Below are 27,895 nucleotides of genomic sequence, written 5' to 3'. Positions count from 1 at the left end.
CTGAAATTCAAATCCGCGGAGCGGTTGGGGTGGAGGTTTTTGCTTTTCTCGGGGCGGCGTGAGGGAGCGGCGGCCGGAGTAGCGGCGATGGATCCGTTCACCGAGGTGGGGAGAGCTTCGGTCCTGAGGGCCGGGGGCGAAAGTCGGGGAGGGTCCGCGGGGAGCTGGGCTGCCTTACGGCTTCTCTCAGGCTTTCCTAAAGGCTGCGAGCGGCCCTCTGTTCCGTTCCGCCTTATTGCTGTGGAGGACAGAGGGGTTGTTCACACAGGAGCTGGTGGAAGGGAGGCCCTTTTCCATGTGCGTTTTTGTTCTTTAACGGGGCAGGCTCGTAATGACACGAATGGAATTGGCTGGCTTGAATGAGGGCTGAAGGCTTCTTAAGGATGCTGCGCTGTACTCTGCTTCCATGTGAGATAGGTATAAAGCTGCAGAGCTGGTTTGTGATGGCTTTCAGAAATACTTCAGTACAAGTGAATGCTTCTGAATACACAGCACTACACAGTGGCAGAGGTTGGAAGGGCCCTCTGGAGATCGTGGAGTCCAACCTCCCTGCTGAAGCAGGTTCCTACAGAGGTCACACAGGTAGGCGTCCAGATGGGTCTTGAATATCTCTGAAGAAGGAGACTCCACGGCCTCTCTGGGCAGCCTGTTCCTGTGTCCTGTCACCCACACTATAAAGAAGTTCTGTGTATTTGTGTAAAACTTCTTCTGTTCCAGTTCTTGGCCGTTGCTCCTTGTCCTACCGCTGTGCTTCACTGGAAAGTGTCTGGCTTCATCTAATTGCCTCTTGCACTTCAGATATTTATAAACACTGATCAGATGCCCTCTCAGTCTTCTCTCAGCTGAACAGACTCAGGTCTCTCTTCCTTTACTCATAAGCAAGGTGGCTCCATGCCCTTTATTATCTTTCTTGCTCTCTGTTGGGCTCTTTCAAGGAGACTTCTGTTTTTTGAGCTGGGCAGCCCAGAACTGGACACAGTATTCCACATGTGGCCTCTTCAGGGCAGGGTAGACAGAGGATCGCCTCCTTTGACCTGCTGGCTGTGCTCTTCTTAATGCATGCCCTGTTTAACCAAAGCCTGGATTAATTAATTAAAAACAAACAAAAAAAAAACAACCACCCACAAATCTAATCATAAAAAGAGATAAAAAAATCTTTATCAAGTACATTGCTTTATCAAGGAGGAAAGAATAATCTGTATTTCTAATAGGCATCCTGTAAATAAATCGAGTGCCCTCAGCAGGGGAGGATTGCAAGGTCCAACTTAAAGAAATCACTCTAAGATACTGATTTGCATGTGTCAAGGCAGATTAATGCTGCTCCCATGTAAGGCTTGCTAAGTGTAAACATCTAAAATCTCCTTCCTTAATTGGTAGTGGGTGACATGATGAGACTAGTCTTAAACAAAACCGCAAGTCCAGAATACTGGATCAAGTTTAAAATGGTTTTGCATGCTGGGAAATATTCCAATCTCAACACACCCTTTGTGTAGTTAACTGACTTTGAAAAGCTGTGACCAACTCAAGGGCCACTCCTTAGTGTAAACTTCATTCAAGTATTTGCTGGTGTTGCAGAGTGCCTGAGAGGTATTGCTTTGCCAGGAATGCTTATGCTGCGGAGGACGTTCCCCTGCTGTATAAGAATCTGACCACTGCATCAGAATTTTGATTTGATAACTTTTCTCAAAAAGGACTTTTTATAAGGAGGCTTTATTATTACCTGCTTTAAAGTATTTATGTCCTAATTTTTATTTCTTTTAAGTATCAGTTTTATTAGTTTAGCTATTTTCAGGTTGTATTTGTGAACAACTGTTCTGTTGTTTGCAGGGAACTGGTGAGGCATTATAAACGTTGCTTAGGTACAGCAGCGTTAATTCGAGCGTTACCTGGCCAAAGCTGTTTGCTGATCACTTGGCCTTAGAATAAAAATGCTTCCTCTCTTAATAGATGCTGCTGCAAGATTCAGTGTGTTCAATGCTTTCAAATGAAACAGTTCAAAAATAATGGTTTTTAATTAATTTTACAAGCAAAATCTAATGACCTGTTGGGTGTCAGCCAAATTGTTAATATGGTCCACTGAGGAGATGGTGGAGTCTTATTTCAGAATCACAGTGAGCATGCTTGTGGCTCTTGGTAGTTGATTGTGTAATTCACTTTGTTGCATAGAAGCCTGTGTTTGGTAGTACAGAGAGTTAGGAATAGTCCAGGTTATTTATACTGTGCAGTACTTATTGTAGAGCACAGTACTGTTTCCTAGTGTGGCAGATGACCAAAAAGAAGTGACAGAGTTGCTCAGAGAAAGGTTTGCATACATGAAATTTGAAGTTAATAGTTGTTTCAGTGTCACAGAAACTTGCTCCTTCTGCAACATTCTGCTACTAAAGCAGGGTAGCAGCAGCAAGTTCTTGTAATCACTCATGAGCCTGTGAGCAGTCTTCTCTAAGGTTGCTGGTATGGCTTCTGTACGTAACTTAACATGTGCTACTTTTAAAGCAAGGCTGTCCATCAGCGTTTAAAGCAGGAAGGTGTTTTGTGATTTTTATAATGTGCTCTTGCACACGAGCCATGATCCTCTAAGTACAGCTTAGTTGTTTTCAATTTCCTACATAAAATGAAACAAGCCTGTCCTGCTCTGAAATGTTGCCTGTTACTGGGATGTGTGGAGAATGTACTATTAGGAACGAACACCTATGATGAGCTTAAGATTAAGCCTCGAGTTCTGGTAGCTGGCTGACTCATGGTGTGTAACAGCAGTTTGAATTAAGGCGGTTGCATGGAAAAAGCCAGTAGGAGTTGGAGCTCAACAACGGAGGCGTGCATTCCTGTGAAATGACATCCTATTTGTAACAACTGAAGCTCCGTCTCACTGGACTAACAAAACAGAAAGGAATGTGACTGCATTTGAATAGAACTGTAGGAATACTGTCTTAGTGCACTTGAATTTGCAAAAGAACAGTTATACAGATGAACTTAAAATGGGTATACGGACTTATGAGTGTATTATCTGAATGCGTTATAGCTCTACGTTTTCGGGATTGGAATAGGGAAACTGGCCTGTGGAAACAACTGGGCTGCAACTTACAGAGAAGGCATTCCAGGCACTTCATGTGTTCCTTTTAAAAATATTTTTCCCCCTAAGTTCTCTTCCATGGAAGTTAGAGAAGCAGCATTTATACTTTGAAAGAGAATCATTGGGACTGACATTCCATTTGTCCTGTGTTGCCCTACAATGAAACATTGTTTGAGACTTCAGCCTTAGACAGTTAAAAATGTGCAATGTGTATTTAATTGCTATGTGACAGGCCAGATAATGGCTGGTACAGTTCTCACCATAATTTATGTGGTACCGAACAAGTGCAGTTTATGTGCTTCCCTTTAGAGGTCATTAGTTCAATAGCACAATTTCTTTTGTTTGTTTCAAAGCACCTTAAAATATTGATCAAAGTAAGAATGAAGTGTTCTTCACGTGTGGTTAAACTGTGGTCTTGATTTATGAATGCAGCATTAAAAAGATGTTACTTCAAACATGGATGCCGTAACGAATCTCCCTTCAGTAATGTAAAACATTCACTGAAACAGCTATTTCATGTGCAATGTGATTATACTACTCAAATTCCCAAAAGTTAGGGAATATCAGAAGGTTACTTGACACCTCTTCACATGTTTTGTTTTCCTGTACAAGATGGTGATAAATCATCTCTGTTTGGACTATTAAGACATCAGTTCCCCACAACTTAATCTTGCAGAACCAAAGTTCACTTTTGGTTTTGATGCTGCAGTAGCTACTTTTGTACTTTAACAACATGGATTTAATTTGTAGAGTTGTTTTTCTTATGGACACTTTGGGATCACTAACTTTTTTTTTTTTATAAATAAAAGGTCAGTGACAACTGGGTGTCTTGAACGTGTTCTTCAGCAACAGGTCAGGAGCCCACTAGTCAGACTTGCTAACTTAAGATTATCATGTGGTGATTCAGGGAAGAAATATTATTACTTTCAAGTGTTTCTGAATACTTCAGGCTCTAGATATATTTTTTCCCTCTATTTTTGTCACTGCTTATGTCTCTCTAGTGCGATTTCCTTAAGAAGCCGACGACTGGAACTTTGTAATCTGTTGGGTAGCCTCTTCTGGTTTTTGATATAAAAGTAGATGTCTCAGACTTCACTGTTTCAGCAATTTCCTTGATGGTCTGTGTCTAGATGATAAGACTGGAATCGACGTCCCTTTGAAAGAAATGCTGGAACCTGTTATCTGTCCAGTAGGCAAAACGATCTTCAGATACCCTGCAAACATGAACTAACCAGCCAGATAGCAAGAAGGTAGCTTGGAATTTGCTGCCCTGTGAGCTATCTTTGATCTAACTTCCTGAAAATAGGGGAGATGTGTGTATTGCAATGGTCAAATAGAAGTATGGAGTTCAGGAGTTACTGCAGTGAGAAAAAGGGGGAAGACAGAAAAACCAAATAGATGTGGTGTAGAAAACCTGTTTTTCTTGTTTTCAGGAGTAGAAGTGGGTAACCAAACAGAAAATCAAGCTTTAACTATTTCCATAGCAGTGCATTACGGTCGGTCAGTTATCAACATCTGAGAGACACATTTGTCTCAGTGTAGTCATCATTACACGTTTTTGTTATTGTCCCTTTTGGTACATGCTCATTACAGAAAAACTTGAAATATTTTGATTTTGAACTGTTACTGTTAGCACACTGAAGTGTATAGTGATCTGTGATTGAATTACTCAGAAACTGCTCGAACGAACCCGTGCCAGGAGGGAGAACCTGCAGAAGAAAATGGCTGAGCGGCCAGCCATGGCAGCGAGACTTGCAGCGCAGACCAAGAGGGTCAGAGAGCCTTTGTCAGAGACTGGTAACCAGGCACCTCTTCCTGATGAAGAAGGTATCCTACATACATGTTGGTTCTGTTCCATTTTTTTTTTCCTTGTTGTTACGATGGCTTGTGAAAACCTCTCAGTGTTTATCCTAAAGTAAATAGCAATGGGTGCATTTACCCAGTCTGCTAAGACTGGGTGTGGATAAATGTTTACCTTTATCTGAGAGCAGATGCTCTTAATGATTAGTAAGCTAGTTAAAGATGATTACTTAATGCCTTGTAATTGGTGGAAATAGAAAAGGACGGGTTATTCGTACATCATAACTTTGCAATGCAGTTTTGTACTGAGGATGTTTGAGGCTGTTAGAATACTAATTTGCTTGACTTCTCTGACTTGTACAGTGAAACCTAGTACTAAACCATCACCATCAAAGAGACGCTGCTCCAATAATATAGAGACCCAAGCTTCCACTACAGAGAATACACAGCCTGTTCCTTCAAGTTCCCCAAGCCACCGTTCTCCTGTGATGAACTCGGAGTTGCATGGAACTGTGTGTAACAAGGCTTCACCGGCTCAACCTTTTGAGAAAGGAAAAACAAGCACCAAGTCAGAAACTCCTGCAACTCTTTCAGTCAAAACACGTATGCAGAAACTGGCAGAACAGCGACGCTGCTGGGATAGTGAGGGTATGTGTTCCTTACAGAAAAGCAGCAATATTATTCAGCATTTGCATTGATGATAGGGTGTGCTAGCAGACAATTTTTTTTGTGAGACAGTGCGAATGTTTTTGTACATAAGTTTTGTAGGCAGCACTGGACATAGCCTAAAATGAATAAACTGACTGTAACAGAGCACTATGTGTGCCTTTTAGTGTGAAGCATTGCTCACAACAACAGTGATGTCAACCTAGTAAAGTACTTGGTCAAGATTGTGTTGCCTTTAATTTCACTTGTTCAGACTCAGTGCCTTCGGAACATCTAACTGTTGATAAACTCACAACAGAGCAAAATTCCAATGTATCTCAATGTATTTTATTAAGAAGACTGTGTTCTCTTTTCCAGATCCCTCTGAATGTGCTCGTCTGTCTCCCCTCCAGTCAAAGGACCTGTCTGTTTCTCCACCTAAGCGGGCAACTAATGATCTGGCAAGCAGTACCCCTATTGGGAGAAGGGGCCGTTTGGCTAACCTTGCAGCTACAATTGGCTCCTGGGAAGATGACCTAAGTCATCCATCTGCAAAGCAAAACAATGCACAAGAACAGCCTGGCACTACTTGTTTATCCAAATTGTCCACTACAAGTGGAGCATCTGCTGGAATCAATAGTAGCAGTGTAAAGCAGGAAGCTGCATCCTGTTCTCAAAGGCTTGTTGAGGCTTCTATTAATAAACCAGCAAACTCAAAGATAGCGGTGAGTGTCTGATTAGTTGCTGATTAAGGATTGATTTGAGTTCTGGGGGGGAGAAGCGTTAATTCATACTGGTTTAAAAACCTGAATGTTGGTAACAAATTTAAAGATTTGGTGTGAGTAATCTTAGTTCACTTACTATTTTTTGTTTGATAAAAACGTGTTCTTTTTTTAAGCAACAGACCTGAAACAGTTTAGAATTCCTTGAGACTTGAAGAGGAATGTATATATAAGTCTTGTAGATGTTGAAGTCAAAGTAATTGATTGCTGTCTTTTGATTATTGGAAAGACATTCCTTAAAGTGACAACCCTTTTGGATTTTACTCTGACTGATTTCTCAGCAAAATGAAACTCTGAATAACAATGGAATCAAAATGCTGTAATTATTAGTAACAAATGCTTACTGTTCCATTTATGCCACTTGCTAAATGGCAATAATCTGTGTGCCCTATCTGGTTTAGGGAAATGTGGGAAGCTACCTGATGTATCTGACAAAAACACATTGATCCCAATACTGAAGGAATTTGAAGCATTTAATCGAGATGCTGTAAATAGCTCACAGCAATGGTTGTCAGTCCTTTCTGTTCTGGTGGAATTCATTTTGTAGTATGTTCTGCATAAAGTTTTAATTCTTTTTTTTTTTTTCTCTGGAGAGAATGACTAACATTGTGCAGTCTCAGCTTAACATTCTACCTTTTTCTCTTAAGGATCCAAATAATTCTATAACACAGTCCTCAAGCAGTACTGTTCCTGCTTGTGAGGAATCTGAAGTGTCACGACAGCTAATAAAGAATCCCTGCAGTCCTCAGAAGACTGAGAAACGCATACAGACGGTACAATCAACTTTGTCTCAGTCGGTTCAGTCCAAAGAAGAGACAGTCAAAGGAACACATGTGCAACCTGAACCTAAGGATAAACCCACAACACCAGGTAAGCTGTTCTTCAGCTTCAGTGAGTTCAAGGAATTGTCACTGAAATCACCTATGTTGAAAACTACATGCTAGTTAAGTTACAATAACGTTGTGTAATGCTTATTTCTTGCTCTAACTTCGTTGAAGAAGTCTGTGATAATTGTAAATTGTATGGCTTCCATATTTTGCAAGAGTATTTCCTGAATGTATTTTTAGTAACTCCTGAGAGCAAAACCAATCTAATAGTTCTGTCTGAAAAGTATGCTGTTAACATCAGTTGATGACAGGCTATTGAAAGTGTTTCAAATTGTTGGCTAAGGTATAAATCCAATAGATGTTAAAAAAACAAACAAACAAACAAAAAAAAAACCAGCCTGAATATGTTAGAAACCAGAAAGAAGTGCTTCCACTCTTGAAGACCATGTAGATGCATAGTGTCTTTCCTTTTAACGGTAAAGTAAGGTGGATTCCTAACAGCGTATCTCCCTTGGGTGCTAGAATGCTCGTTTAGATGAAAGATGCAAGTGAGAAATGTTTAAAAAACAAACCAATTGGAATAATGAGCAGGGTCACGTGTGGTCTTTGTAAAGAGGAGGGCATCTGTTTGCTCTGATTTACTGCTTTAATATCTTCTGTGTTCCATTACAGCAGTGATTTGCACTTCAGGTTAAGTTTGTATAGAGTGTAACAGTAAGTTGTAAATGAGCATCTTAATTGCTTCATTGAGAACCTCCAGTGAGATCTAAAACTGCAGTGTAACTTCTCTGTTTGAGAGCTTCATTTAAAGCAAAAGAATTGTTCTTGTAGGGGGATCAGGAATTAAGCCCTTCCTGGAACGTTTTGGAGAGCGCTGTCAGGAGAACAGTGCACGCAGTCCTTCCACGAATACTGCGGGGTTCAGAACGCCCATCGTCACCCCAAATACAAGGACAATCCAGGAAAAGCTTCTCAAACAAAATGAAAATTCCTCTACTGCCACTTTAGCGCTTCAGCTTAAGCAGGTATGACTTGCTAAATTCGTAGCTTGCTTATAAGCTCGGGAAAGATTCTTACTGTTCTTTCCCTACCTGACAAGTTTGCAATGTCTTGACGTCTTGAAACTCTGAACTCTTCTCCTATTCCCCTTTATTTGCATAGGAACGTGAACGAGAACTTGCTTGCATTCGTGGCCGATTTGATAAGGGCAATCTGTGGAGTGCAGAGAGAAGTGAAAGTTCTAAGAGAAAACTTCCAGAAGCTAAAATGGTAATATGTTAGCTGCATGCATTGGAAGAAGTGTGAATTGCTTTAACGTGTTCTGAACATAGGTATTTTTGCACAAATGTAGGTAAAAGATGGGAATCTAAGGTTTGTAAATACCTAGGCTACACAAGACTGCTTCTCATGTAGCTCATATGATTATTAATGAAGTATTGCATTTTTTTCTATAGAATCAGTTACAAATGATACTGACTTGAGCTGATTGATTTAGTTTTTGATGATGGTTATTGTGTTACTTCCTATAGTATTATCTAACAAATAAGCATACTTATTTCTTATGTATGAATATTCTTTCTCCTTCCCAATCCTCCACCAACTTCTAAAAACTCATCTTACAACCATTTCAACTTGGAACTTCAGCTGACATTCTTGCATAAGTAGAATCCTCCTTCATATTGGATAGGTAGCTAACCTTTTTTTTAGTCACTTTAAATGTTACCACCTGAATGTCCTGTTTTTGGTTTTAACAGGATGGCCCATCTCAGGGTAGTCCAAAACGTTCTCCTCGTTCAGATACTACTTCTGGATCAGCAGAAGACACACCAGCAGGAGACAGGCCAGTAGAATCTCCCAGTGTAGAATCTTCAGGTAAGAATTTGTTTTTTCCTTGTGGCTAATGCAGGACTGTAGCATTCATAAATGGTCAACGAGGTTAGTAGTACCCTTGTTTAGAACTGGACCTATATATACTCTTATGTGGTTGCTGATTTGTCTACATTTTCTCATATAATACTTTGCTACTTGATTGGCAAGACAGATTGCCATTGTTTCTCAGTAGGTTTACCAATGTTTTGTATTTTGCATGCTGATTTGAGAGTGCGTGTGTGAAAACAATCAGCTACAGATTTCATTTATACTGTACATGAGTTTGCCAAACTTACACCAACAGTTCCTTCTTCAGTATCCCCTTGTATTAATTCTTACAATAGGGGATGTGAAAGGATTTGTTATACCTGTGACATCCCATCTAATATTTAGGGGTTGAGAGAGCCTTCAATTCTATGAAAGCAGAATGAACTTTGTTAAATGCTCCTTTTACACTTCACGGGCAAACAGACTCACAAACGGGCTTCTATAAATGCGGGATACTCTTCTCTTGGCTTGGATGTTGTGTTTTCTGTTTAATTTTACTTTTTCCTCAAGTGGCTACATTTTGCAGTGTTCTTGTAACTTGTCAGCTGTATTAGCAATCTTCTGAAACACAATGCTAAGAAAAAAGCAAATAAAATTGGAGGTATAGCATATCTTCATTGACTTTATTTTTTTATAAAATTCTTAGGTGCTCCTAAATGTGAAGAGACTGATAAATCCAGTTCTCTGATGGTCACTCAGCCGAAGAGTCCTGTAGAAGCGATGCCTGTGTCAAAACTTGAACAACTTGCTGAGAAACCAGATGGTTTGTATTGATTAGATGCATTTAATTTGCTTAGCTATCTGTTCTCACTTGTCCAGCAGTGTTAATATCCTTCAAGACTGAATAATGCATTCACTATGTATCCACTGACACTCGTGTGTTTGCTTTGTAATTGGGTTTATATCAAATCAGGAAGCTTTTACTTATAATTCTTCTCTGAATGCTAAGTCTTCAAGAAATATTAAAACTGATACTAAACTTGATTGGGAAAGGAGAGAAATGGCTGCTCTGTGGGAGACTGCAGTTTCAGACTTGCATAAGCTGAAATGTTGTAACTTGTCTGACACGTCCCTTTGTATTGCCTCCCTGTATCACTTATGCAGAACGTGGGGTAAAAGTATATTAAAGTAAGGATGGAAGTATACTTCAGGTTTCTCACATGCCTGACTATAATAAGCACTTGTTAATTAACATTACTTGAAAAACAATATATAATACTAATATTTATAAAACATCACCTTTCAGATGAAGTATGTGAAGGTGAAATGAAGGCTGGTGATGAAATGAATAGCTCGAAAGTGATAAATGAAATTTTTGAAATTCTTCAAGAGGATGGTCCAGACATAGAAAAGCTGAAGAAGGAAATGAGCATGAGCCTGGAGGGTGAAAGTGATGATGATGAGCAGGAAGAGTCACTCAATATTTCATCAATGTCTCTGTTAACCCCACTAGTGGAATCTGTTGGTCCAGAGGTGAGAGCTCTTGGGAGATGGGGAAAGACGACTTCAGTGTAGAAAGTTGTTCAATTTGGTTGTGAACAGTGTTATATCTTAGTGTGTTGTGATACCTGGTCAAATCCTGAAGTTATGAAAAACATTTTGCTAATGAAAACTTAATGAGGTAAAGTTTCTGAAGTTTTTACTTTTTGCCTCTAGAAATAACACTGTGTGTCAGATGCTACATTAAACAAGTTCCTGTAAAATCCAATTTTAATATATAAATCTGTTACTTGCACTGGGCTTGTAGTTGTGTATGTGTGTTTATTGAAGCAGTTACCTGTGAAAATCTGAAGTAATTATTTAACAGTGCTGGTTTGAAAGCTAAGGGTGAAATATTCTGGAGTTCAGTGATCTGTTGGTGTTTTTAAATATAAACAAATAACTTGTTCTGTGTTCTAGAAAATATTTGTAAACAGTCTGCTAAATAATATTCAGCTCCCTCTGAATTTACTGCTTATATGTAATCTCAAAACAAGCAAATATAAGAGAAAATGTATTTCAAACATCTGTCTGTGTTAATCATGATCCAACATCGTCTTCTTGCCAGGTCTTTGTTTCTCCTAGTAAGTCAGTCGGTGAGGATAGCAGTGTCAGTGATGTAAGTCAAAAGTCTGAGAAGTTCCAAAGGACTAAAGTCCCCAGGGCAGAATCTGGAGACAGCATGAGCTCTCTGTCAGAAGATCGCAGCCTCCCATATAGGTAATAAACTCAAAGATTGTCTTAAGTGCACAAACCAAGAATGTGGCATGGCTCTTCTTTTTTCTTAAACTACAAAAGTAGGTTTTTCTTTTTGGAACTGTCAGCCTTTACCAAAGGCTGCCTCCATGCAGTCCTCATATTGCCTGAACTTAAAATGTATCAGAGTGCTTTTATTTCACCGTCAAGATGGAAAGCATTAATGAGTGATGTATGTACGTGTAAATAAGTGTGTGAATAAGTAAAGCTTGATATGCATGGAAAACACTTTTTAACCCAGTTTTCTGTTTTAAGTGTTGATGCATATAGATCTCAAAGATTCAAAGAAACAGATCGTCCTTCAATAAAGCAAGTCATTGTTCGCAAAGAAGATGTTGCTTCCAAACTGGAAATGAAAAAGAATGGTCCATGTGATCAAGTCAATATCAAAAAGAAAATGCAGGTATCTAATATGCTTTTAAAAATAGTTTTTCTATTCCTATGCCTAAGTTCACCCTGCAGATGACCACATCTGCACTACATCACACATCACACTACATAAGCTGATTTTTCAGTTCTGACATAAACATTTAACAGTATGTAGTAGCTCAAGTCACATTGTACCAACACATCTTCTGATTTGGGTCATGCTGTAACTGTCTGGTGGACACAAGATGTTTTGAATAGGATATGGGGAGTTATATTTCATTTCTCCTACTGAATTTGACAGGATTTGTAACCACACTCTCGGTAAACAACACTTTAATCTTTGATGCTGCCTCATCATGTGTACTGCTGAATTTCTAGTTAGCTGCTGCTTCCAGTGGTAAAGGGAAGGCTAGACTGGATGTGGAGCATACAGACACTGTAGTCATTCATTCCGTGTCACATTTAAATTCTCTTTGAGGTAGAAAAAGTTGTGCTGGAGTATTCTCTTGCAGAAATAAGATTGAACTGCAAGATGTTCCGTAGCTTACTATTTGTCTAATTTACTCTAGGAGCTGAACAATGAGATCAACATGCAGCAGACAGTGATTTACCAAGCCAGCCAAGCTCTGAACTGTTGTTTTGATGAAGAACATGGAAAAGGGTCACAAGAGGAAGCAGAAGCAGAGAGACTACTTCTCCTTGCAAGTAGGTTTTTAGATTTAAGGTCCGATTCTTTACAGCTTGAACACTTTATGAAGATTTGTGATATGCTCCTGCAATTTACAGTATTACTTTGTACTTGCTTATTTACAGTTCTTCCTTTTGGAAAACAGGAGAAGATAACATCTGTTCAGTTTTGCCTTCTCCAGTAGGCAGGGGAACTTTTTGGCACTTTTCTTGTCCCAGATATTTTTACTATTCTTGAAGTTGATTAATGCTTACATTGCATTTTACAGACTTATGGCAAAAAAAGCAAAACTAAAACAGACCAAAACCAACCAAACCCAAAATTAAAATCACAACATTTCAACACTCATGTTTAGTAGTATTTTTACCTAATTACAACTTTTATTCATTAATTTCTCTATGCAGCTGAGAAGAGAACTGCTTTATTAGAAGAATTAAATAAACTGAAGATTGAGGGACCTCTTAGAAGAAATAAAGCTGCATCAGCGTCTTCTGACTTCACTCCATCCAGGGGATCTGTTTCTATCTCAGAAATGCGTCTACCTCTAAAAGCAGACTTTGTGTGTGGTACAGTTCAAAAACCAGGTAAAAGTAGCAACTAGAAGTTATGCCCCTTCCCTTGCTGTTTTGCTGTTCTCCCTCCCTCACTACATACATCTGTTGTTTAGTTTTCTCCTCGTTGGCTTTCGCTGTTTCCTTGGTCTTTTTTAGCAGCATCCTTGTTCTTACCTGTGATGTTCAGGGAACTTGAGTGACTTTCCCAGGCCAATCTTAGAATAAATGTTTCCAGGGTTCTCTGTAACTTTGTTGGGAAGGAAGTAAAATTTTGTCTCAAGTCTACCTCTTCCTCCCTAGACTTTTTCTATGGATGCAAGTCTAGTACTAAATAAATTCTGACCTTTGTGGCGTTCTAAAATGGTAATAGCATCACTTCTGCATCACTACTTTTTTTTTTTTTTACGTTCCATCAACACCTCAATCATAAAAACTGTCTGGATGTGGTGCTCAGGTTTGTTAGAGTTCAGACAGTATGGTTAGGTTGTGGTTGGACTTGATGATGTTGAAAGTCTTTTCCAACCTGAGCTATTCTGTAGTTCTGTATATAAACACCAGGCATCTATTAAGCTGTTATATTTAAATCATTAAGGCATTATTGTTGTTTGTTTTGCTCTAGAACAGTATCTGGCAATATCTCTCTGTAGGTCTAGAGACAGCCAGGAACATAAGTTCCTTTCTCAAATGATTGTTTACGAGAATCTACAAGCCCACAGTAACCAGTGCTTTTTTTAAATTGTCACAAAATTTAATTGTAGCTGGATAATTGTGACAGGTTCTTCCTTTGTACCTCACTAAAACGTAAGATCAAAAGTTACTGAACAGTTCTTGTTTATTATCTGTTCCAAAACTGCTATTAATGAATGCATATGTAGCCTTTCTTGTTTTCTTTCTTAACTGTATTGCAAAATGTAAATTGAGTTTTAATATATTCAAATGTACATTAGGAAGGACATAAACTGCTTGTATTGCCAAGAACATAAATGGAAACACCTGACAATTTAATCTCTTGACATGTTGTGATTGTTTGAGAGAGATCCATATAAACAGATTTCTCATTTTATAAGCTTGTTTAATACAGAATTACTTAGTTTTTGCCAGTAATTCCTGTTAGGATAGTATGGTTAATGTTGTGGTTAGACTTGATCTATGAGGTTTTTTCCAACCTGAGCGAGTCTATGGTTCTAAATACTCCTTGCAGTAGAGAATATGTTCTGGTAGAGCAGCATTTGCAACAAACTATAAACCACTTTTATTTCTGAAGAAAGCATCAAATATAAAGGCTGCAAATCAATGGACTCTAGGCCAGTTATTCTGAAGACTGGGTAGTATCAGGTCTGACCTGAAAAGTTCCAGACACTAACACACTTGTGATTTCTGTGGAGATGATTCTACCAATGGATACCACAGAAAAACAATTTGTGTTCAGATTAAGTTTGTAAGCACATCTTGACTAACACAAGTGTTTAAATTGGGTGAAACAGGCACACTTACTAGTAATGCAATACTGGAGGACTTTGAGATACTTGAACAACTCTTGAATAAAGAAAATGCACATCTGAAATGTATTTACAGAAGCAGCAAACTACTACTATGTGATAATTCTCAGATCTGGAGCAGAAAACATGGTTGCAACTCCCTTAGCAAGTACTGCCAGTTCCCTGAATGGAGATGCGCTTACTTTTACTACAACATTTACCATGTAAGTATAAGTACAAAATACTATTTTGGAACTATCTCTGATGGTGGAGCATTTATAAAAATATCACTGAAAATCTTTGTATTTGCCTTATTCTGCAAACAAATTGAGTGAGATCATCTTATTATAAGAAATAGCCACAATGTACTTCTTAAGAGAGTAATCTAGATCTGTACCATAAGCTAATTTGTTGCTTTTCCTATGGCTCTCTCCTGGATTAACTGTAGTGGCAGATGAATTACTTTCCCTGAGAGTTCTTTGCAGCAACTAACACTTCATGCAGCTATTTGGTTTTGGTGTCTTGATGGGGAGGGCGGAAAACAAGAAAGGATAGTTAAAACTGAAATTACTGTTAGCTAAAAAGATGTGAGTTCAAATGGATGTTTGATTTGTGAAGTCTTTGAAAATGTGTTGGACTTGAAAAACTGAGTTAATGTAGTTTTCACATCAGGCTAATTACTGCAAAAGCAGTCTATTCTAGAAATGTTTGAGCAGCAGACTGAAGAGTATGTTCTGAGAAATGGTAGATGTATTGTCTACCCCCTGCCTTCTCTCTATTTTCTTTCATGGAGTTGTAGAAAGGAACTTTGAGTAGTAACATGCTGAGATCTTTAGAATAGCAACACTGCTTGCTTGCACTGAGGAGTGCTGTTGTAGAAATGAAAGGAGTTCAGACCTTCAGGGACAACCTAATGTTTACAAATAAGAAATACTAGCTATTAGTTAGCACCATGGCTAAGATTCTTTTGAGTAGAGTCTGGGTGTTCTTAGCTATTCCTTGGTGAATTTGAGGGATCAGGAGGAGGAGGAGGGAAGTAGTAATGAGTAACAACAGCAAAAAAAACAAAAAAAAAACATCTTTTCCAGCAGTCTGTGGCTTAACATGTTTTTCCCATTCATCCCTTTTAGGCATGATGTATCAAATGACTTTGAAATAAATATAGAAGTCTACAGTTTGGTATGTATTGGTCTGTGTCAAGAGGATATGCAAGGGAAAATGTGTTGTACTTTCTTAATACCTTTTTGCCTCGTAGGTGCAGAGAAAAGAAGCTCCAGGCACTGATAAAAAGAAAAAGGCAAATAAATCTAAGGTAAATGGAACACAAAATTCATGTGTTGTGTATCAAGAGTGCACACTAAGATGTCTGTAGTTTTCAGAAGAACTGACTAATAGTTTTAAACAATCTGTTTCTTGCTTTTACTCCTCTTTGTTGTAAGAAGATCTGCAGTAACAGCTGGGTTATGCAGTCCTGCAGGTATCAGGGGTTTGGGCTTGCAGCACTTAGGGTTTAAAATATACTGGGGGACAAAGTGAAGAAAGATTCTTAATTGTTCTGCAAAATGCAGAAAGATATATATTTAATATATGGTTGCCTCTGGTAGTGATTTAGTGCTCTTATTCTCCAATTCACACAAAATCCACAAGTCAGTATGCCCTACCCTGCAATTCTGTTGGTCCTAAAGCTCTATTGATCATCTATAACGCTTTTCTTCCTCATATTAAGTAAAAGCCATAGTTGCTTATTTTTAAAGCAAATGTTATTTTAACAATCTCTTGGAAGTAAGCATTTAAGCATGAATAACATACATGCTTCAGGTATTTGTGCTTTATTAAGGCTTTGTTAGCCCTCAACGTGCCAGTGGCTTGTGGTGTTTTTCATTTGCCATTCCAGTAGTTGAGTGTGCATTGATTGCCTGTTTTAGGCCCTATTTCCTTCTTTTAGAGATATCTGTCTGGAAAAAAAAAAATGTGAAAAACTTGAGTGTCTTTCAAAGGTAGTGGGATACATTCTATAATCCCATACCAGAGAAAATGGAGATTTTTTTTTTTTTTTTAAGAAAGTCTATATTTTCATTTTGCATAGTGAAAACATACTCTTGTGGTATCCCCAAATAAGACTAGTTAAGCAGTCCAGGATATTGCTTTCTTGTGCAGTATTTTACAGGAACCTTCACTAAGTACTAAATGCTTTTGTGGCACTCTTGCTGACACAGGGCTAATGGCATCTTGTACCTGCTTTCATCTTTCAGGTTCAAGAACAGACACATATATAATTCTAATTTTAGTGCACTACCTCTTTTAAAACTTTGATATTTCACATGAAAATAGAGGTAATATACAACAAACTGGACATTGAATGGCTCTATACTTGTGCTATTATCATCTATTGTTAACAAGTTGCATTTACTTATTACAGGAAGGAAAAATGTCTATTAAGATTGCTTTTTCAAGTGCATGCTATGCGTTCCAAGCTGTTGCATTGAGTCTGTGTTCAATAAACAAGGACTTAAGAGCTAGCATCTATTTAAAATTAATTTAAATGCTAAGTCTAAGATATAATTTTCATGGCAATGTAATGAACAGTTACAGTAGCTTGAAATCCAAGTGCATTCATTTTCTTGTGTTCTTTTGCAGGTTATCACTCCAAAGAGATTATTAACATCTATTACCTCTGTAAGTATGAATGTAATACTGTAACAAGCTCTGTGTACAGCTTCCAGAGGCTGTATTTCCACATACGAGCCTGTATCTGCATCAGGCTTTTATGTCCCTTACTTGAAACTGTAATGGTGCAGATTTCTACCAAACTCTTCAGCATCAGCTCAAGAAAGCTGAAAAACTGGTGACAGCTCTAAATAAATAATGCTGAAAATATAGGTAGTACATGCTTTTTTGGATTCATTTTCTAGTTGTTTTTAAGTATGTGAAAACTTCAAAACTAGTTTCTCTGCAACCTAGCTCAATCTTCTGTAGAAATTCTCCAACTATTTTCTCATTAAGCTTTTGTTTTTCTCTTTCTAGAAAAGCACCCTTCTTACTCCAGGTAAGCAAAATCTAAGCATCTTATACCAAGATAAATAAGCAGCATTACTGTCAAAAGCAGTGTATCAATAAATAATATTTGCAATATAGAAATTGCATGTAATAAAGAGAAGATGTCAGTTACCATTGGCATATCTGAGTTATGATTAGTGGAAGCTCTCTTTGCAGCATTACAGTTAATATCCTGTATCTAATGCCTGTGGTTAAAATTCCTCCTCAACTCAAACAAGTTGAGACTTAAATTGTTTTGATATCAGACTAATATAGAATAAACTTGGAAATTCTTAAATATATGCTCAGATCCTGGAATTTTGCTTCTCTATGTTTTAACAATATATATGTTTCTGATGCTTGGCAAGAAGGACAGCAGCATCTCAGTTTCTCAGACATCTCTGAAATGCATTATACACTTGCATGAGGTAGTTGAGATAGCCTTAGTACAAGCTGCAGTAATAAGAAGTTGATGAGCAACCTCTGAAATGTCTGCAAAACTGCTGCAGCTAGTCTCATTCCTGTGCCTGAGCTACAGGGCTTGCTTCTGTTGATACAGCGCAGAGAAATAGTTGGACAAGTTCTGAAAACTGCAGTGTTGTCACTTCAAATCTCTTTAACTTCTCAAGTTCCTACTGCAAGTCATATGTGCTTTGCAGTATGCCCTAGTATGCTCTTTTTTCCCCTGAGGCCTTTTAAGATAACGTATCTCATCCTCTGCAAATGTTTCAAAGCCTTTGACCAAAAGAAAGGATCCTGGAGAGCAGGAATTGAGTGTACAAAGATTGTCTGAATGTATGCCTGTGCTGCGCTGCGAAGAGAGCTTCTGGTGTATGAAGTAGAGCATTTGCACAGCAGTACAGATAGAGCCTGCTTACACCTTAGAGCTACTTGGTTGTGTGTAGTGTTACAGCTTGGCTTGACCTTTTCTCCACAGCCATGGCCAGTCCAGGGGGCCCTAATGCTGTGCGCACTACTAATTTCATCCTTGTTGGATCCCACAAGCTGTCGTTGTCTTCTGTAGGACATGCCAAATTCGCACTGGAGAAGGTAATGGAGATTACTGTCTTTGTAAGGTAATCACATACCACTAGAAAAAAGAATGAGTTTACTGTTCCCAGGTAAAGTTGCAGTTGTAGAAAATCTAGGCCAAAAATTATATACACATGTATGTATGAACACAGGTGGTTTTACTGATATTAGCTTCAAATGACTGAAACATCAATTTAAGGTGCATCAGAAAGAAAGGCATGCTATCATGATAGGTGTTTTTTCTGTAAGATCAGTGCATAGTGTGGTTATGCAAAGCTAATGTCCTATTTGGTTACTGATTGCTGTCCCTGACAAAACTGATGTATACAGTTGACATCTTTGTGTACACAGACTTCATGCTGTTCATTGCTTTTATGTCTTATGCTAATCAACAGCTTATTACTGAATAGATAAATAAGGTACTGTGTTGTAATGATGATGAAGTATTTAAAGTTCTCTGCTTTTAAATGACTTTAAAACCTCAGTATGAATTCAGATAAGAGTATGAATGTCCTTTCATGGCCCAACTAAGCTTTTAGAAACAAGCAATATTTTTTGCAAGAGCTATTACCAAGTTATATATTCTTAGTCCTTTGTCCAAGTAACTTTATTGGCTCTTGCCATTACAAGTTAGAAAAACTACATTCTTGCATTCATTGGTAAACTTGTAACATCTTAAACATTAAAATAGTTTTAGGTTAATGCCAGCAGCTCTCCTAAAACTATCTTAAGTTAATTCACAAGCTACTACAGTTTATGCTGGCACTGAATTGCAATTTTATCTGTCCAAACAGCAGTATCAAAATAAATTCTCTTAGAATTCTAACTACCGTATTGTGATGATAGTAGTATTGCAACAAGAGCTTCTGACAAGAGGTGAGATTGTAAGAGTAGTGGCTTGTGCACAAGCTTAAAAACAATCTCAGAACAATCTCAGATTGATTTTTCAGAAGGTTTACCTTCTATGTATAGATTCAGATTCCTTTTTTGAAACTGTCTGAGAACTTATAGCTGAATGGCACTGCTTCTGCATAGAAGTACTGACTTTGAGCCTTCAGCATAAATATTCTTCTTAGCAAGAGCTATGCTTAAATCTTACTTTGCACGTAGTTTAGCCGTTGGAAATCCCTTGTTCTGAGAACAAGGGGAAACAGCTTTTAATTTCTATTTGTCAATCTGGATTTGAACCTTTTTACATTAATCTTTAGGATGGAACACTGGTCTGGATGAGTACAAGCACAGTGTTCACCTAGATTCCTAGGGAAAACATGGCTTAGTTAAATGCTTCCAGGTGCATAACTTGAACAGCTGTGAACTAGAATCCCCCTTTTTGTTGGAAAGCTTTTGTGAAATTACAATCTCTGCAGGCTTCCATTTTTACCTTGGCCTTTGACTGTATTAAACATCTGCTTATAAACTTACTCCAGATATTCCTAATATGAAATCAACCACTAACTCAGCAGGTTTCGGTTTTCATTCCTGTCATTTTATATGCATTTCTAAAACTAGAAAGAACAAAAATCAATTCCTTTATAGCTGTTCCCCACACCCTCTTTAATTTCTTAAGGTTTCTTTCTTTTTTTTTTTAAACTCTCACAATGCTGAGCCTATTTCTTTTTTCCATAGATGAATTTTGAAGGGGAGGAAAGAGAACTGTTGAGCTATATGTTCCGGGACAAGGTTGCTATGATTGCTTAGTTTATCACTGAACAGGAGTCTGGCTTCCTAGTGCATGTTGCTTATATGTCTGCCTTCTGATCTTCTGCATGGTTTGAAAATTCTTTTTAGGAAAAAAAAAAAAAAATGCTTATGAGAGCTTATAAGTAAATGTAACACAATGCTAGGAGCCTTTAAAACCAGAGTTCTACTCCTTGTGTTGTGCAGTGCTGAGGATGCTGCCAGAATTTATTTAAAACATTTAGGGCTTTCCTTAACTAGTGTGTCTTGTCTTTCTAGATCACTAGAGGGAGGCTTTGAATCAAATTGATGCTTCTTAAAGACTGCTAGTCAGGAAATTTAAGCCAAATTCTTGATGAACTGCATGAAATGTAAAATCAGCTACTCTGCTGATGAGGGGCTGTGGAAAAAGACACTAGCAACCTAAATATTGCTTTAACTTACTGTCATTGTGAGCAGTTCTAATTTTTGTCAAACTAAATCCTTTTTAAAGAGGATGAAAATTGTGGAAGTGCTCAAAAAGTGAAGTTCCTACCTGTACACAAATTTGCAATTGAAATATTTTGCTTGGTGCGTGCATTATTAGGTTTCTAGGAATTAGAATAATGTACTGAAATACACTGAAACATACTGAATTGCTCCTTATTTCTGAAAGTGGCATTATGTAGCTAACTCTGCTTGAATTTCAGAAAAAAAAATGTTTTTCTTTTCTCAAAATTAAGGAAGTGATAAATTTAGTGACTTGAGAGTTATCATGAAATTCTCTGCAGATAATCTTCTGTTACAGCAAACCAGCTGCTGCTTATGGCAGATACCTGAATGACCACACCAGAATGCAAGCTAGCCTAGTCAGGGACTCCTCAGTTAGCTGTTTATTCAACAGATTGCTTTTCCCTTCCTCTTCCCCCCCTCCCCCCAGCTCCTTCTCCACTTTGCCTTGAAAGGGATACATTGCTGACTGGAATATAACATCCTCTTATCATATGAATAGGAGGATGTTCTGAGACCTTTTTAAGTTTACTACTAGTACTGTACACTCTGCATAACTGAGAAGTTTGGTTTGTTGGACAACCTTTTTGCTTTATTGTCACTCAGCTCTTTACTAATATGGTTCTCAAAATCTCCAAAGTGCTTCTGTCTGACATAAAATAGTATTACACTATTTTTTGTTATAGCAACAATATACTATAGGTGGAGTGCGCTGCAAATTCTTTATTTTAATTAGCAACTTCTCTTTTTGCTTGTAGAAAAAAGACTGATTTTTTTTTTTTGTAAATTCTTTTTTTGATAGTAGTGACAGGAGCACTCATTGCAATTGGGATGCTATGCATGGAGAGGCTGGGGGAAGTCCAAAGTTAATTTTTATTGCATGCTCTTCTTCAAGCTCCTTGGAAACTGAGCTACCCTCAGCCAGCCTCTGGTACAGTAGTGAATCTCCTTTCCTCAGTGGCTGAAGGTGGGGTTTGGAATCTTGTTAAAGATGACTTCGCACAGGTCTTCAGCAACTGAATGCCATTCAGGAAAAACTGCTTTCATTACTTTTCCCCTTCTAGGCTTTTTTGTACAAATATTTATCTGTGTAGTCACAATTACATCCATATCTACCAACAGTGCTTATGGCATCCAACTACCAATCCTTTTTGAGCTCACTTTAATGTTTTCTAAGCAGCTTAATGTCAAACTGAGGCACAAGCTTGCAGGCTGTGGACTGCTGCCATGTGTTGTTTATAACAGTGCTTGGGTTGCCTGTTGCTTCTAGATAGAAGCATGCTCGTGTGTACATTTTGAGTAAGCTAATAAGCAAAATGTCTCTCAAACCTTCTCAATGAACTTGAAACAATCAGTGATCATTACTGTGTTGCTTGAGGCTGACCACTTTTTTCTGGCTGGAGATCCTAAGAACAAGACAATGCTAACATGCTGGTGCAAGTGGCTTGCTTGGGTTCTAGAGCAGATGCTGGAGAGTGTCAAAATTAGATGACTAGTTGTTTTACCTTTTGCAGGTTCCTGTTTTGTCTCCTTTGGAAGGTCACATATATCTGAAGTTAAAATGCCAAGTGGACTCTTCTGTGGAGGAAAAAGGGTTCTTGGTAAAGTATTCACTTCAAATTCCTTCCTTGGAAACAGCAAGTCTTACTAAATATACTCACTTCACTGCTGTAACTTCACATATGTATTTGTGATGATAATAAAACTTAGCTGACTGTATTTATTCTTCCTGAGTCAAACCCCAAAGCCTTTCTGTTGTCTTCTAAATTAAAGCTGTCTTTACTACTGTTCCCTTTTATTCATTTTTTTAAACTTATATACATTTTTCTTATTAACAGTTTGCTTGTTATTCCAAACTTCAATTCAACTTCCTTTGCTGTAATTTGTATGTGACATGAGTTTCTAATTTCACTGTCAGAAGCTCTTAGGATCTTGGATTTTATTTTGCCCTGGTATGAACAGATTATCTCTGGCAAAAGATGCTTACTTCACTGTATGCACAGACTTAAGCTACTTTTTAGAGCCACCTTAAGCAGTTCTCTCTCTGAAGCTGGGCTTTGGAAAATAGGCTTGAGTCTAACAGATGGAGTTGTTGAGATTGTATCCAGCAGATGGCAGTAAATATGTTATGAAAATGCTTCAGCAAGCCATTGAACTATCTTTATTCTAGTATTTTCATAATTTTTTTACAAGCAATTCTGTCTCCTTAATGAAGTCTGTTCAGATGCAAACATTTTGTGTGCTTGTAGTGTTTGATATCCCCTGTTTTATATGCTGCTTTTGAAACACTTCTGTTGCATGTAAAACCTGGAGAACAGTGCATGCATTTTTTTTTTCCAAAGTGAAGGTTTGCAAACTCCCTGCCTTATTAAAAATGTGTAATCTAAATTATGAAAAGTAGAAAACAAGATATGAAAGTTAATTGGAAGAAAATGTTTTGTACCAGTTAATGAAGAATTAGGGAGAGAAGGGAGACAGTGAACTTTCCATTGTAATACTAAGGAAATGGGCCTTGAAATAATCCAGTGTCCTATAAAATAAACTGCCAAAAAAAAAAATTAAGATTATTTTTTAGTTTCTTTTAAACTGTGTGGGCCTCCTGAGTGTAAGCTGTGGAATAGCCAGATATAAACTTTGTGATCCTAACTTGTAAGTCAAGATGACTTAAATACATAGCCACAATAGCTTGTGCTATACTAGTACGTGGCTTGTGAACCATTGAGAAAGTGTCTTTTATGTGTTACCCTCCATTATCTGAAAATAAAGGGAATGTTTAACATTGTCAATATTAAAAAATCTAGTCATTTGCAATAGCAGTGATGGGTGTATTTTGGTCAAAAAGCTCCAGCCTATCTGGTAAATAAGTATACATTAGAAGTCTCTCCCAGTAGGTATTTTCTCCTATGTAAATTTACTGCAGTGAAGGGTTTTATTTGCAGAACCATTCTGCAGGAAAAAATAGTTGAGTACAGACCAAACTAACAGTAACATTAACACTTGTTTTTTCTTTTTTACAAGACTATGTTTGAAGATGTCAGTGGGTTTGGAGCTTGGCACAGGCGGTGGTGTGTGCTTGCTGGAAACTGTATATCCTACTGGACGTACCCAGATGATGAGAAACGGAAGGTAATACTGGTCATAAGGCTCAAGATTGTAAAGTTCTGTAATACTTCATGCTATTTGCTGATCTTTTTTGATAACTGGTAGTTAAGGTTTCAGGTAACTACATACAGAGCATGAGATGCAAACTTCTAAAGCTTCCTTGGGGGATGGAGAAGGCTTGTTTTCATAAACGTGACATAAACAAGGGCAAAAGTAGAAACTGACTTTTATCTGTTGGGGAAGGGGAAAAAGAGTAGAAAATCTGTATTCAATTACCCTTTTAGCCTTAAAACTTCCTACTGTATTTGTCAAGTGAGTAATGCGGAGGCTATTTAATTGAAATTGACCAAGTTTCTACAGGTTAATAAGCAGGCTGTATCCAGTTGCCCTAAATTTTAGATTAAACATTGACTTTAGCACTCAATATAGAGAAGAGTGAGATTGGACAATCTTTCTATACTGTGTAAGCATGGCTGTAATTATGGACTACGTTGTTTGCAGTTGCTGCTTTCTTGGATCTCTGTTTTATAGCTGAAACTGATGCTTTTAAGTGTATCTCACATAAACCTTTGTTATTGTCTGGCTAATGAGCCAAATCAGAGAGGTTCATCTGTCACTAAGGTGAACCTTGTCTCCTTAGCCTTTCCTGCAATATGCCCTGAAACATTTCTAGTTACCATAAGGACTGCTTTCAAGAGGGTTTTTCTGACTCACTTAAGCAATTTTCCATTAAATAGTTGTTTGTTGGCACAGCACTTCTTCTCCCCAGACTGTGACAAACTTTGGTTCTTATGGATCTTCTATGCCAGCCCAGTTGCCTGAATTTAGTTTCTTTCCAGCTAACAAAGGAAGACCAAATGCTGATATTTGCCAAAATATATCAATGTTCTCTGTTTCCTTGCCAGGAGAGAGGAAAATATTCTGTTTACTATAATGTAATAATAATGTTTTTTAAAAAAGCTGGAAATTCATATGATTAAGGAAAAAAATTCTTATTTTCCTTTAGTCCACCAAAGCTGCTTTGGTTTGCCTTCCAGACTGTTCTGTTCTTGAAAATGTTCTAGATTTATCTTTCTTACAGTGACAGATATAGTAAAAGAATGATACAGGTATATAAGAGAATATACCTGACTACTGTCTACAGTAATGGTAAAATCTCTTTAAATGCTTTATGACTGTTCTATTATGCATGGTAGACATAGGTCAGAAATATCAGTATTGGGCCATTATTGCTTTAAATGAAGACATTTTGTTTAAAATAAGCATTGCATGTTGGGCATACCCATTCTGATGGATAAATTTTCTTAATTTTAGTTGAAATGGAGCTATCCTTTTTCCAGTAACCTAATTTATATCAACTATCCATGTTTAGTGAATGTTCCCATTAAAAGCAAGCTTTTCTCCTGCTCGAGAGCTGCTTGTGATGCTGCTGTACTGTGATGTATTCTGCAGGTGTGATGAATTGGAACAGAGGTCTGTAACTAACGTTAGGTGTACAGCTGAACCTCTCTCTGTAGACAGTAACAAAGGATAACCACCTTGACAGTTGAAATGCTCTTTAAAAGTGGCTGCCATTAACTACAGAGGGAGCTAAAGCAGCTAGACTCTGCAGCTAAGTGTATTAGTTGCATGTTTAAAGATGAATCCTTATGCTTATAGACTCTGACAGGAATGATGCAAGCATCCTTCAAGTTCTTGCTTTCTGTAGGCTTTGATAGCATTTGCTCAATCAGTTTAGATTTTATTATGAAGTTCTCTAGAGTTTATGAAGTTCTCTTGAATGAGAGTTTAAAAGCAAAGCTTCTCTTGAAAAAGTGTGAATATATCTTTCTAAAGTCTAAGCCTTTGAGGGATAAATTCATTAACTGTATTGGATATGGAAGTATGTATTCCATTGTCTGTGCTTTTCCTCACCCATTGCTCTTTTCAGTGTGCAAAGTAGAATACTTCTATTTATTGGGGGAGAGATTTCATGTAAAAAAACCAACTGTTAAAACATGATCGATCATAGCAGCATTCTTTACTGATGAGTGAACTTGACTTTCAGCATCCTTTGGGCTGGATAAACTTGGCTAACTGCACGACTCGTCAGATTGAGCCTGTCAACAGGGAGTTCTGTGCGCGACCCAACACTTTTGAACTAATAACTGTCCGTCCTCAGAGGGAAGATGATAAAGAGACTCTTGTCAGCCAATGCAGAGACACGCTGTGTGTTACAAAGTAAGGGGATACAATCATGAACCTCGTGTAGTTTATGGAAAGGGAGGGATTGTCTTGCCTCATGTCATGGTTTTAATATAGCTTTACAATTTTGGCATGCCGATGCAGCACTCATTTAAATGTTTAGCTTTTGGGGATCACAATTAAATTTTGTTCACTTCTAGTCCTGTTTTGTCTTATTATCAGGCTTCAACCTTCTGGAAATGCTGAGTTCTCTCTGTTCTTAAAAGTAGAAATGCCAGGTGGTTTAGTGGAACTTAACAGAATTCTGGAATACTTGATTTCATTTTTTCCTTTGCTATTTGGGATTCTGTAGATAAGCTTGACCTTTTTCTGAATCTCTATGTAGAAGAGGGGGGGAGATATCCAATTCATTGAGTTCTTTGCTTTTTAGGAATTGGCTATCTGCTGATACTAAGGAAGAACGTAACCTTTGGATGCAAAAGCTGAATCAAGTTCTTGTTGACCTTCGTATGTGGCAACCTGATGCTTGCTACAAACCAATTGGAAAGCTTTAACCACAGGAAGGAGAACATGAAGAGAACACCTATGCAAAAGGCCGTGTGAACTAAAAAGGAAAAAAAAAAAATTAAAAAAAAATCTGTGGAAAGTCACCTGGATCACTTAAGCTTTAAATTTGAGAGATGACATACCTTTATATAGGGCTGTTATGCAGTATTTTTGTCTCCCTTTAAGGATTTTAGAACTTATTTCATAGCTTTTGAGTATAGTAGGAAACAATTAGCTGTTTTTAAATATGCTAAATATTTATATAACTTTTGGGATGTGTTTTTAGCTAAGTACATTCTCTTCTTGAAAAAACTAAATTATTGCAGGAAATCGCACTTCAGGGCTCAGGGCCAGGGGGGAGCTAATGAAAACACAAGCTTCTTAGCTATCTCAGCTCCCTGGATGAGTAGTTCAGAGTTCTCTGAGAAGAAAGGTGCTGAAGCAGGAACTTTAATGTTGGAGGCTTTTTTCATAATGATCAGGCATGGAATTTAATAGTAACTTCATTCTAAAGCATGCAATATAGGCGTTTCTTGCTTGCACAATATCCTTGTGGTCAGAACAGGAGATATTCACAATACTCATGCTTCTTCTGTTTTAAATATTTTTGTTGTTTCTTGTACAACCTGGTATGGATAAGTGTATGACATGTATACTATGTTGTTTACAGGTGTGGAATTATGTATGCAGTATATTGCACTTTGATAGAAATGAAAGGTCTTGAATATTTTTGTTAGGATTGCTATATTAAAAATAAATTTTAGCCTTAGTGTTGTGTACGTCGGTATTTCCTGGACCTCACAATTTGTACAAGCTTGAATTCTACTCCATTTGAGGGCCAGGAATAGGCTGTAAAATAGCTTTTCCTGTAAGACACTATAAAGCTGCTATCTCCCAACTAATGCTCTGGCAGAAAGTATGGGTCTTCCTCCTGCCATAAATGTCTGTAATTGCATATAAAAACAGTACTACAGACCCATCATAAAATGCCAAAACTACTCAGTTAAAATCTGCTATTTTCACAGCTTTTCACTGTTCTTAGTGAAATACTATCTGATTACCCCACTATTACAAATGCAGTAGTGGAATACTTGTTTAGCTGTTGTATTTTCACACTTGAAACACTAAATTCTGTTATCTTAAACTGCCTTTTGTACTGTACTTTTGCTTTTAAATCTACTTTTCTTTTTTCCAGTGTCTTTAAATATTTCCAAATTATGTATTGAGATTTATTTTATCCTTTTAAAATAAAATAAAACGCTATGTCACTACTTCTAATGTCATCTGTGCATTTGAGGCACCAGTTTGTAGGTTAAAGAAGAGAAGATAGACTCCACACAGCGTTTGGGAAAGGATTCTGTTCAGTGTATGTATCCTGAAACCTTCATTTGGGAAGATGCTAGGGGTACCTAGCATTGAGTTTTGCAAAGGGAGACCAAATTATTGATGGACAGTTACCATGAA

At 37.7% G+C, this 27,895-nt stretch overlaps 1 protein-coding gene across 1 annotated transcript; it reads left to right on the top strand.

Moving 5' to 3' along the window:
* On the top strand, nucleotides 1-27,702 carry ANLN (anillin, actin binding protein). The gene is made up of 24 exons (XM_052695780.1): nucleotides 1-105; nucleotides 4,744-4,897; nucleotides 5,234-5,518; nucleotides 5,894-6,240; nucleotides 6,945-7,167; nucleotides 7,956-8,149; nucleotides 8,286-8,393; nucleotides 8,879-8,996; nucleotides 9,688-9,804; nucleotides 10,288-10,514; nucleotides 11,089-11,240; nucleotides 11,532-11,679; nucleotides 12,215-12,350; nucleotides 12,738-12,917; nucleotides 14,463-14,589; nucleotides 15,496-15,544; nucleotides 15,621-15,677; nucleotides 17,003-17,041; nucleotides 17,390-17,411; nucleotides 18,339-18,451; nucleotides 22,114-22,200; nucleotides 23,618-23,725; nucleotides 25,749-25,921; nucleotides 26,316-27,702. The coding sequence occupies exons 1-24, from the start codon at nucleotides 88-90 to the stop codon at nucleotides 26,437-26,439; spliced, it is 3,306 nt and encodes a 1,101-aa protein (XP_052551740.1). The 5' UTR covers nucleotides 1-87; the 3' UTR covers nucleotides 26,440-27,702.
* The last annotated feature ends 193 nt before the right edge of the window (nucleotides 27,703-27,895 follow it).

The sequence above is a fragment of the Tympanuchus pallidicinctus genome, unplaced genomic scaffold, assembly GCF_026119805.1.
Source record: "Tympanuchus pallidicinctus isolate F22 unplaced genomic scaffold, pur_lepc_1.0 scaffold3, whole genome shotgun sequence".
NCBI classification, from domain to species: domain Eukaryota; kingdom Metazoa; phylum Chordata; class Aves; order Galliformes; family Phasianidae; genus Tympanuchus; species Tympanuchus pallidicinctus.
This window is presented reverse-complemented; position numbering and strand designations above follow the sequence as displayed.

Coding starts and splice junctions, on each gene's coding strand:
- ANLN (XM_052695780.1), top strand. Junction 10,515..11,088: donor TGGAATCTGTTGGTCCAGAG/GTGAGAGCTCTT, acceptor TCTTCTTGCCAG/GTCTTTGTTTCTCCTAGTAA. Junction 22,201..23,617: donor TGGAGGAAAAAGGGTTCTTG/GTAAAGTATTCA, acceptor CTTTTTTACAAG/ACTATGTTTGAAGATGTCAG.